This window comes from Diabrotica undecimpunctata, chromosome 4 (genome assembly GCF_040954645.1).
Source record: "Diabrotica undecimpunctata isolate CICGRU chromosome 4, icDiaUnde3, whole genome shotgun sequence".
Classification (NCBI taxonomy): domain Eukaryota; kingdom Metazoa; phylum Arthropoda; class Insecta; order Coleoptera; family Chrysomelidae; genus Diabrotica; species Diabrotica undecimpunctata.
This window is the reverse complement of record NC_092806.1, coordinates 4,674,183-4,686,873: the sequence shown is the minus strand read 5'-3', so window position 1 is coordinate 4,686,873 and position 12,691 is coordinate 4,674,183. Positions and strand designations below refer to the sequence as shown.

The 12,691-nt window shown below is 30.0% G+C and overlaps 2 protein-coding genes across 2 annotated transcripts; one reads left to right on the top strand and one right to left on the bottom strand.

Annotated features, from left to right (window-relative positions):
* Nucleotides 1-102: 102 nt before the first annotated feature.
* LOC140439070 (glycerol-3-phosphate phosphatase) lies at nt 103-4,453 on the top strand. Its single transcript, XM_072528727.1, has 4 exons — nt 103-455; nt 893-1,030; nt 2,097-2,446; nt 2,620-4,453. The coding sequence occupies exons 1-4, from the start codon at nt 135-137 to the stop codon at nt 2,798-2,800; spliced, it is 990 nt and encodes a 329-aa protein (XP_072384828.1). The 5' UTR covers nt 103-134; the 3' UTR covers nt 2,801-4,453.
* Nucleotides 4,454-4,902: 449 nt separating this feature from the next.
* On the bottom strand, nt 4,903-10,843 carry LOC140439071 (polyprenal reductase). Its single transcript, XM_072528728.1, has 6 exons — nt 10,572-10,843; nt 9,682-10,063; nt 9,271-9,465; nt 8,867-9,004; nt 8,438-8,601; nt 4,903-5,031 (listed from the first exon to the last, which is right to left on the bottom strand). Exons 2-6 carry the CDS (start codon nt 10,010-10,012, stop codon nt 4,939-4,941), a joined length of 921 nt encoding a protein of 306 aa, XP_072384829.1. The 5' UTR covers nt 10,013-10,063; nt 10,572-10,843; the 3' UTR covers nt 4,903-4,938.
* Between the last annotated feature and the right edge of the window lie 1,848 nt (nt 10,844-12,691).

Sequence of the window (12,691 nt, the reverse complement as noted above, 5' to 3'; positions counted from 1 at the left end):
AAGAATATTCCAAAAAAGTTATATAAAAATTTTTTCAACATATAATTTAAAATTTTCTTGAAATACACGGTATATAAGAGAAAAGAGAAAGAAGAATGTTAAATAAAATTTAAAGGTTATTTATCTGCCAATTCATGCCCAGGGAATCCAAGGACTCCAGTTTAATTAACTCATTACGAAGAAATAAAAAAATGTTTCCTAGTCATCCTTCACTAACCGATATCTCGAAATTAAGTAAAGGAGAAGTAACTAAAATTTTAGATGGTATTGATACTGTATTATTAGACTGTGATGGAGTTTTGTGGTTGGAGAATGAACCAATACCAGGTTCAGTAGAAGTTGTTAATATGCTGAAAGAAATTGGGAAAAAAATAGTATTTGTTACTAATAATTCCACAAAAATACGAGAAGATTTTGTTATTAAAGCTAAAAGGATGGGATATAATGTTGAAAAGGTTAATAAGTATTTTTTATAGTGGTTTTTACTAACAGTATATTTTCTGTTCTTTTTATAACTCACCTCCAAATCAGTTTTTTAACAAGCAGGGCTACTGGTCTCGTAGTTTACAATAATACTCCATCATCAAGTCCAGTATTAGAAACTTAACAAATTTTGACCTACCAGAAGCTTAAGAACAACTATTAGATCATGATAAATCTTTTACAGGTCCTATAAAATTTGTATTAATGAAAACTGTTCTATTTTTTAGGCCAAATATAATGTGTTAAATAATGTTTTTATTTTTGAAGTTAACTTTAATTACTACAACACAGGGAAATTCATATTGTGTCGATTTACTTTGTTTATTTGTAAATATGTTTAGTATTATGTTATTTTGTCTTTAATTCTAATTTAATGTTACATTTTATTTACTAAAAAATTCATTTTTAGGATGATATCGTATCCACAGCATATCTAGTAGTTTCCTATCTAAAAAATCATGGATTTTCTAAGAAAGTATATGTGATTGGTTCTAAAGGAATCACACAAGAACTAGAATCTGCAGGAATTAAACATCTAGGGATTGGTGTAAGATGAAATTGTTTTTATTAAAATAATACATGGCTGTTATCGTAAACTCATACTGCCTAAACCATCATAACCTAAGCTCTCTCATTTTGGTGCCAATTTTCCAATTATTGGTAGACACCTCCAGACTTCCCCTGATATACTCATTCTTAATTTTATCCCTTTTTATCATTCCACTCATCTATCTAAGCATTTTCATTTTCTCTATATATGCATTAATCGTTCCTCTTTAGCTGCAATAGACCTCATAGGTTGAGTGGAAGGGAGATTAAGTGCTCACTTGTCTTGTTCCTCTTTATGTTTAGCTGTCCATCATTCAATTATGTACATCATAGTTGGTCTTATGGCAGTTTTATAGGATTTTCCTTTCAGTTTCATTAGAATCCTGTCATACAACATATTACATGCTTCCTTCTACTTCATCTATCTCACTCGAAATCTACTGTATATATCTCTATTTATTTTCCCATTACTTAGTAATATCAATTGTAGGTACTTAAACCTGTAATTTTTCTAACCTGTAATGGCTCCCCTTGAAGTATCCCTCACTTGGATATCCTACCAGAGGATCAGTCTGCTTCAGGAACATTTTATCTCAGGAGATGCCATTATTTCAGTATAATTTTTGTTATATTGTAGATTTTTTCATTATTATGGCTGGAAAATATTTTAGGACATTTGATGCCAGAATACCTTTTCTATCAGTATCATGTCCTGCATGTATTCCCCTGCATTTCATTTTTTGAATAATTTTTTCATTACTCTTTACTAACAATCTGTCACCATGTCTCATTTATATGCTTTCTCTTTCTTTGTCATCAATTGGTATCATACCTTACTAAATTCTTAAGTTAATCCGTTTTTTTGTCAGTACATATACCATTCCATTTAAACATTTTCATTTCTGCATCATGGAATAGGTGTTATGACAGACTTATCAAATCCATCTTTTCAATACACCATTACTTTCATTTTGTTTTTTTCCATTCTACTCATATTCTCATACTGTATTAGTATAATAAATCAATATCATATTATCCTACAACTATCTTCATATTATTTCCAGCCAGATGTTATTCAAAATAGTCTTGCTACCACTGTAGAGAATATCCATCTTGACCCAGATGTAGGAGCTGTGGTAGTAGGATTTGATGAGCATTTATCTTATGTAAAGGTGATGAAAGCCGCTTCATACTTAAGCAAACCATCCTGCCTCTTTATAGCAACCAATACTGATGAAAGATTTCCCATGAGTTCAGATTTGATTGTGCCTGGTGCTGGAACTATGGTGAGAGCAGTTGAAACTGTTTCTCAACGAGAAGCCACTGTTGTTGGAAAGCCCAACCCTTATATAGTTGAGGCACTTATCAATGAACATGGGATAGATCCTAAGAGGACTATAATGATTGGTGATAGGTAAGTCTATAAGTACAAACCTTGTTTTTAAATAATTTAGTTAGATAGTTGATTTGATGACAGAAAGTTATATAAAAAGAAAAAAAAATATGACAAAAAGGAAAAAAAAGAAACTATTTTTTCTGTTATCTTGTTTTTATTTTATAATTTACCATATAAAATATTCTTTCTAGATGTAATACAGATATTTTATTGGGAACAAGATGTGGTTTTCAAACACTCTTGGTGCTGACTGGTGTAACAACCCTGGAAGACATTCAACAACGTCAGAAATCTAGTAAAAAGGAAGACCAAGAATTGGTACCTGATTATTACCTAGACAGGTTAGGTGATTTATTAACGTTCCTAAATTAAATTGAACTAGTCATATTTCATGCAATTTAGAAAATTTTGTGTTGTTCTATCAATGTACTGAGTCATTGGGAAAAATCATTATTAAGTAGGTTGTGAAATTTACATTTGAATGCTCTTGGTTGGCAATTTAACCATTTCTCAAATTATAAATGTCAGTAAATGACATTTATGAATTGTCAGTGTCGATATAAAGGTTGTTTTTAAAAAAAATTGGTCAAAAAGTTAGATTATGTATATATTATTTGGTAGAAGTGCTTTTAATCTCAATCCACGTTATTTTTCTTCCAAAAACTACTCTAATTAGGTTTTTTCCAGTTGCTCTATATTTTTAAGTTGATAACTGATGATTTCAATAGCCCATACTTTTGTGACGTCATACTTTGTGCATTTAAATATGTTGCAATTCTAAACTATATAAGTATGTAACAGTTCATTTTAACTATTTTATAAATTTACTAGATATAGCCAGCTACAACTCTTATGATTCATTTATCAGGGATCTGCTTTCTAAGATATCTAGCTGATACGTTCTCAAATACAAATCCCATACAAGACATTTATTAACAATTACAGTGAGTCTTTTCTCCGAGTTCTTTCCATAGTGACTCTTTAATCATTTGGCTTGAGGCAAAACATTCCAAGCATCATAATGACAGTTTAATGAGCTGTAGCAAGTATAAACCTCTTCAGCAGTAGTCTTCACCTCATGTTTATTATATTTTTAAGTTCTACTCTGACAATATCTCTTAATTCATTCTAATGGTTTGTATTCAATAAAACAATGATTTTGAACAAGTTTCTTGGAATTCTTTCGGCATAATTACGCAAACACAATTTTTTTTATAGTAATTTGTCTTTTTTTTTCTTGTATTTCCCTGATTTTTTCCATAAGTTTATTTTGATATATTTATTTATTGATTTTGGAATAGCGTAGAACAGTCAGTTTGTTTATAATAAAGATGAAACTAACCCCAAAATAAATTAGTGTGACGTCATACTAAAAGGCATATTACTATCATAAACATAATAAATTAGGGATACAATAGAAGAAATTTAAAAGTACCGGAAATATGCTATGTGTTCAAAGAGTACTCCTATACTAGTAGGTACTGATTTAGTTCCTTATAATTGTTGCTTCAATTATGTGTAGATAGATGCAGTTAAGATCTTTATCAGTGCTTCATCGCTTAAAAACACGAAATAAATGAAATATAACATCGATTGTTTTGAAATTGTAAACGCCCGACCAACGACTGTAATGTTATTTAAACAAGAAATATATGTGTAATAAAAAAATTGAATGGCAAGAGCTGTGCAATCACAGTATAAAACACTGAAAGTCTCGGTATAAATTTATTTATAATATTACATATTATTATAATAAATGTATTGTTGTCTATGAGGTAATAATGTCGCACGGGTAAAGATATCTAGTGTATATAACACTACATAAATATTTGTATATAATACACTAAAAGTTTATACATGTTTAAAAGATATTAAATATAATTTAGTTGTTCTTGTCAAAATTTTGACTTTTAAAAATAATTTAAGGAATATCTGTTAAAGGGGTAAACATTTTATATGGCTGTATGACTGGAGAATTAAACCTTTTGAATGACATTGTTGTGTAAATAAAAGTTGTATTTTGTTTATTTATTTATTATTTCCTGTATTTCTAAACTCCACTGTGATATGCATTAATGTTTAGAAGGTAGCTCTAAATACAATCAGTGTAAGTTATGTGCAAGTTAATTTAAGTTAGGACTTGTGTGGGACTGTTTGAATGTGTCCAAGTATGGAGGTTGAAATAAAGTGCTTATAAGATTCAGTGCCCTATTTTTTCTTAACGCTATATAGCTCAACAAAAAATTTGTATGTCCGAGATTACTTTTCAAATAAAACAAAGATATTCCATGATCCAAATATATCCAGAACCCATATTTACGAACAGAACCTTTTTAATGGGTATTTGACATTTCCCATTGGAGTCTCCATACGAGGTAGGCGTATGTATAATTGTTCATGACACCTTTTATAATTTGTGAGGTCAACTAATTAGAGACAAAGGAAATATGGGGTTAGATTAGGATAAATGAATATAAAACAATTAAAAATATATTTAATTTGAAAAAAACTTAATAAACAAATGGAATAACAGCCTTTCTCTTCTTTGGTAAGTCTCTAAAAGTTTCTTGGTACCACCAGTGAGACAACAACATTGTTTCGACCTAAAACAAAATATTAATCAGACAAGTATACTTTTTCCATTGTCAATTTGCCAAGCGTCGGCTTTTGAGGTTCTTTGATGTCGATGCCGACCATTGGCGTGGAAATTAAGAAAAGGGATCAGTTATCAAACGCATATTTCAAGAAAAATCATATAATTTTTATTAATTTTTACATAATTATATTCAGGAAAATTTCTCAATTTTTGGGCAGAAATTGTTTAAACAATTTTTTAAACAAATTCAAAATATCACCTTTTGTGCTCCAAAAAATATTTTTTAGGTTTTTGGGTGACTCTAAATAAGATCTATGTCATTTTTCTCAAAAGTTAATAGTTTTGGAGATATAAGCGATTTAAAATCCGAAAAATGCGATACCTAATATGCATTTTCGAGGCTTGAAAAATATGTAAATGAGTATTTTTGAGATTCAAGAGTATCTAAACTAAAGTATCAACATTGATTTTGGTGAGAAATCGGAGCAATATTTTCCGTAGCAGAAAAAGGTGATCTTTTGAATTTGAATTGTTTCCTGCAAAAATGTCCGGCACCCTTTAACCTTCGATTTGTTTAAACGGGGCATTTTTGAATAGGACTCTTCAAAGGACGGAATCAGTTTTTTTTTCAAATGGGAGCGGGCTCACAACATCGAATAAATAACAAATTAATTCTTTCAAATTAAAGCTTGTTAATTTTAGTGATTTATAAGAATATTGGACTTATTATTTAGTTTTTACATAAACCATAATATTTTTTTACAATTATCTGTAAATAATGGCTCATTCTGTCAGAAAATTTTAAAACATTGTCTATCCAGCAATTAAGATAGTCAACTGAAATTTAATTTTTAAACACGGCCTACTGTTAATGCACAAACAGGGTGAATCTTCAATATTTTGCTTCGAGTTAGAGATATCTGAAAAAGTTATTTGGAAAAGATGTTCCAAATATTATTTTAACCCCACATAACAAAGTTTTATGTCAAAATTCGCACTTTTACTTTTTTCATTAATTGAAGAGCTTATTTCCAGTGTCTTAAATCCAAAATTTCGATTTTTTAAATTTTCTTTTTTTAAACTTTATAGATTTCTTCAAGTCTAGAATAAAGTTATATGTACCAAAACAACTTCTTATTTACCATTTAAAAGTGCATATGAAAATTGTAAAATTGTATAATTTGTATGTTAAATTTGTATGAAAATCTGTAATTTCATGGATTTCATTATATGGATGTAAGACACTTTGGAAATAAGCTCTTCAATTGTAGTCAGGATTCTAAAACGGACAGTTGGCTGTCCCGAGATGCATCTTTAGACAGCCAATTGTAGATTTAGGATCGAGATTACAAATAATACTGAAAAACTAAAATTGCGAATTTTGTCATGAAATTTGGTATGTGCGTTTACAATAAGTGGAACAACTTTTCCAAATAAGTTTTTCCGATTTCTCTAACGCGAAGCAAAATATCGAAAATTTACCCTGTTTGTGGATTCGCAGTAAGCCGCGTTTAAAATTTAAATTTCAGATGACTATCTTAAAAAAATGTGCACTAACAACATGTATGACTGTGCAAAATGTCAAATCTGTATGTATTTTAGTAGCTGATATATAGAGTTGTCTTCATCTTAAATGCGACACACTGTATAATAATGAATACTAGTGTTCAAGATGCATCGCGATAGCTGTAAAGAAATTAATTAGAAGGACTGAAAAGAATCGTCAGTGTGCCTGTAAAATTGTAAACTGTTCCCTGAATAACGTCTTTTGCAGCAGTGTCAATCCTACCCAATTTTTTATTTGGTCGCTTTCGTTTTAAGGAATGATCTGTAACTGTGCCTAATTTAATAATTGTATATATCGTCTTATACCCGATTTTTTTAATACATGAATTCTCGAAACAATTGCATTATCAGCCATCCCAATATTTTCTTTTTTCAAACACTCATACATATTTAAAACTATTCTTTGGGATTGTACGTGCAAATCTTTATTTTTTAATTCAGAGCTGTCATTAACATAATTGTCATTATTTATTGATAACACAGAAGTTGATGCATCTTAAAAAATGCCATCCTAGAAAAATATAATATTACTTATAACTTATATTACCTATACCTTATAAGCGCCGCCTCTGCAAAAGGAAATATTTTAGGGTGTCGCCTAGCCAGACAACAGGTGTTCATTAGAATTATCGGCTTTGCGCTTCGCGCTGTTGCCGCCATAATGCATGAGTTTAAAATTAGTGAATATAACCTTAATACCATTATTAATATATCTGCAATTTTTCATGTTTCCAGGTAAGGTATAAAATCAATGAAATTTGGAAAAAAATAATACAATTCTTGAAACCGTTTTTGAGAACTTGGATTCTTAAAAGTTGTCTGATTTCTTAAAAGTCGATCATTATATCTATAAAAGTATTACCGCTAAATTCACCAACAGGGCAACGTCGAACGTTCAAATTCTCTCCAGACTACAATGTTGCCAATATTCGAAAATTACTTAGAATATAAGTAATATATACAAAGTTCACGGTTGCTTTAATTCATTAGTGAAGAGTCCATGTAAATATTAGTACCTAGTTAATTAATTTATATATATATTTTTGAGAATAAGTTCATATTATTTTTTAAGAGTGTCGTTCGTTGACTAGCAATTGAATAATAACGAATAGAGAATAGAGAATATTTTTTAAATATAACCTTAGGAATTTTAGGAAATATGTCTGACAACCTTGATTTGAAAGGCGGTCTCTTTGATACCAGAATAAGACATGTTTATGTTGGAAAATTATTAGTGGATGTACTATACTATAGGGCGATCCATATCTAAGGAACACAATGCTATGCCTCTTATTGAATTTGAAAAATACCAGCATTATATCGCCTATTATCATCATTTCTCACTTTGTTGTAAGTTTACAGAGGAGTTATCTATTTGTAGAATTTAACCTCAAAACACTTGTTGAAAATTTTGATATTTCTTGCCAATAGAGGGAACATCTTTATTTTCGAAGTTCATTGAAAACGGAAGTAAAATAATATTTGGCCTGCATTAACATATCCAATACAAAAATCATGATGTGGATAGGCAACACAATAATCATCCACACATAATCAATACTGACCAGTTTCATGTTGTAAGTTCATACTTGTATCTGGAATCACTGACCACAGCGACACTACAAGAGGACCAAAGGCCACAAACAAGAATTGATCAAATCACAGGAATCTGCAAACAATCAATGCACTAATTTAAGAAATGACTATGGAATAGAGACAAAGATCTATGGAAGTCAAGGCTGGTGAGAAAGAGAGAAAGATAAATTAATCTTAATTTTTGTCTGCTTGCTTTGCTTCTAAAGTCAAAAAATGCAGAAAATTAAAATCAAGGAACTTCATTTACTTACCTGATTTACAATCACCCATGCATAAACAAAGAACCATGTGATATTGTATCTCAAAATTATTGTTAGCGCCGTATACATTATGATTTCGGCTGCCTGAAGAGGACTTGATATGTATTCGAACCAGTCCCCTCGTGGTAATTTGTGGTCACTAGTTATAATTTGTCCTAAAATAATAACTTAGTAAAAATACCGTTTTTAAAGCAATGGATTTCTAAAAAATATTGTAGCCCTTGTTATTGTAAGCATGACAAATTTGAAACATTCATAAAAAATTGGTCACACCATAGTGTAGTAATAATATATTCACAAGAAACAAAAATATCAGACCAGGTGATTACCTCGACAGGTAAGGAATGCTTAATATTCTTTAAATTTAATTTTACTAACCACAAACTGAATAATTCTATGAACAGTTCATAAAGTACTCACCTGATTTATTTTTTCTTAAATTGGCTAAAATTTCAGTAGCCTTGTACTGATGCCACCAGGCCCACAAAAATAGAAGTATAGACAGTCTCTCCACATATGTGAGGTTTGAAATATCTACATTTTCAGATTCATATGGTGCTAAAAGGATAAAAATAACATTATTGTATCTGCAGATTCGCGATCTGATGAAAACCATTAGGTAAATGTGCAAAAAAACATTTTTTAATGTTTACTTTTTAAATATAGACAAGAAACAGATTTACTAGAAAGAAATACAAGAGTGATAAACTCAGTAATATGGTTGGTTCCAAAAAATCTGTTACTCATGATACATAAATCATGTAATTAATCCTTTGAATTAACTATATATATTATACTATATAAATGAAGAAAAAAATACTTACAAATATGTGCAAATTTCGGTGCTTCACATAAAATGGCAAGTGCTGTGGCTGGATAATAGACAATCCCAACAAGGTATTGATGAATGTTGATATAGCTATGTTTGCCAAATATTGAAACGAAATGTGTATCGTAAAATCGTCTTATTACTTGCAGTGACATCAAGCAAATTACTACATAAGTTTGAGTTGGTGTAACTAAAAAAATATTAAGACAATGTCTGTAGGTTTTACTAAGAACTGTTTCTTTTAGTATGAATGATCCTTTGATAGAATATCTTTGTTTATTTATAAGAGATCCAGAAGATATCAAAAAATCATCCTCACCACCTCGAACAAACCAGTGAAAATTCTTATTGTTCTATCAACCCAACAGTGTTGGTATCAATCATTGTACTTATATATAATACTTACCAAAGGAAACTCTTTCTTCTCCGCCCACCAGATCTATCAACTCTATGACAAACCATGGAACTTCATACTTCAACAGGTATACAGCAGTAACTGTGGCAAATACGACAGCATAGCAATTCAGAGCCACCACATAAAAATGCTTGAAACATGCTTTAGGAATCTCTATGAGAAATTTTGAAAAACGTTTACTCTTTTCTTTGCTAGCAAATTTACCGTATCTAATAGTTTGTGAAAACACAGTTGGAAGGTTTTTTTCGAAAAAGTTTATTATATTGGAAAAAAGTATCATCAGAGTTGAAGCCAATGAAAAGCCAAGCAGAATGTAGTTCATTTTTGGATTGTTTTGTTTTGCAGATCTGTTTCTAAAGTATCATAACTGAAACTTGAAAAAAATTGTCAGTTTATTATTCTATATTACAGTTTAAAATGTATTATCTAAAGATGTTAAAAAATTACTTGTTTCTATTCTATAAAAAGTCAAGATTAGCTTGATTATAAAGCTATCTTAAACATTACAGTTATTAAGAAAAAACAAAAGAAATTTTTAAAATCAGAGGATCAACATTAATTAAATTCAGTTATTTATATTTCCCAGGCACCAAAATCGCTGTTGGGCTTTGTTATTAGAGAGAGTTTGAATAAAATTTCATTAGAAAATGTAGATAACAAGAAAGTTATTTTTTCTTAAAAAAGAATTGGAACGTGTTAACACGTAAAAAATACATTCATTTTACCAATTTTCGGTACAAATTGTTGTCCAAAATTAATTTATGTCGAAAGTGTTACCTGTTACAAATAAAAAAAGTAAACAATGTAAACCAAACAAAAACAAAAAAAGTAAACAACACATAATATTATTTATTAGTCCAAACGAGAAAAAATGTACTTACCAGTGTGTACACTTGTGACACGATACTGATAATCTTGGTCTAATGATAGAAAAATAGTTTTCTCTTCGTTTGATCCTTTGTAGGTAACAAAAATTGAGGCCAGGAGAAAGTGTTAGTTTACTATTAGAATTGACTCTCTCAATCATATTTTTGTTAAATTTCTATTATTAATATTTTCGTTGCATGATCGGACTATTATTCTTATATAATTTATTATTATCTTTGGTATTTTTAAAAATAATTGTCTTAACCTCAAACATATTTGTTTTGAACTAAAAAATAATTTTTTTTTATTTTAACATGTACGCAACTAACAATACATCAATGCGAAATATCAATACTCTAACGTGAAGTTGTCTGCATTCAACAATTAAATAATTTTATTCCTTAAACAGATTGAATGTTTTGTATTATAATAATTACTCAAACTACAATATATTATTTACAATAATAGTTTTTAAGATTTGTCTGTATATAGTAGAAACAATTAAAAAAAAATAATGGATTGTTTTATTCAGTGTTGATGAAAGGCATTTGACATTGACATAAAGAGAATAAGAAAATCACATGACAGATATCCATATGTTTAGTTGTGTGGTAAATATTTTAATTTAATATTTACTAATGAATTGTGCCTGTAAAACTAAATTTCGCTAAATGAAATGGCACAGTTTGCCAAAATATGTTTCCTCCTAATCGTAATAATATCGTGTTTCTCGAGAGGGAATGCTCTTGACAACAGCACTACAAACATAATTTCCACCACAAATCAGACAAGCCCTGTTGTATCTAAGGTAACAATAGAGGAAACAACGAAGGCAACTACACAACCACCTCCTAATAGTCATAAGGGCAGGGAGCATGTGATAAGTGCTCCAGTGAAAACATTAAATGTAACAAGTGTAAACACTACTTCAGAAGTACTTGCATCTAAAAATGTTTCTCAACCGTTAAACGTTACTGTAAACACAACACCAAAAGTTATAAACTCTTCCACAGAATTAAAAACTAATCATACTTCCAGTACTACCAAGGCAACTACAGCATCTACTACTATTAAGCCAAAAAAACCTTTATTGACTGAACATGACGAAGTGGTGGTAGCTCCAGCAAAACCCAACTTAGACATACCTACTTTAGCTCATATTGATACAACTATGGAAAAGAAGGTGAGACGGGCAGACTATGTAGTGCCAATTGTAGCTGTTATACTGTCTGTTCCACTTGTTGCTGTTCTTCTTTCTGTTTTCTATAAAAAAGGAAAGGATTGGTGGCAACACCGCAACTACAGGAGAATGGACTATTTAATTGAAGGAATGTACAACAGCTGAAAATTACTCATATAATATTACCCTAGTATATTAGCTTAGTTTTTGTATATAAATGTTGACAGATTATTATGTAATGTGCCTTTTTTATATGCAATACTTTTGTGATATTCTTGATAATACATTGTTATATTTTTATATCTTATTCTATTAAAAATAAAGTATTATCTTTGAAAACAAAATTTTGAGTTTTATATGCTGTGTGACCCCTTCACATTGAAGATTGGAAGGTGGACTGGTGTCCCTAGGAAACACTTTAATTAATAGCTAATCCAGACTCCACAGAAACACATCTGACAATGATTACCATCAACCTATAAATATCACTAAAAACCAAGAACAAATACTATCATATATTTTGTGTGGTGGACTACAAAATCTGCTCTGCTACATTTGATCTGCTACAAAATACTGTTTGATCTCTTCTATTTTACTTATGAGATTATCTCATTTTTTCTTGTTCGCTGTCATTTTTGTGTTGGTTTTTGTGTTGGTGGCTCAGGTATCAGGTCTTGTTTTTGATGCATGCCTCATTGATGGTCTTATATTGGCTGTATAAATTCTTGACTTTATGTCAGAGCAGTTTTCTTGTTTTCCCAGCCACTCAAAGGTTCCTGCATTATGTCAGTCAACCATCCAGAAATCTAGTCCAAGAAACTAAATTCTGTAGTAGTAGTGTGGACTGGAATATCTGAAGGAACTTAAAGTGTATTATAACTGCCATAGCATCAGTAAAAATAAACAAAATTAACTGGAATCCACAAACGAGTAATGGTGATCTGTTTGAATGTT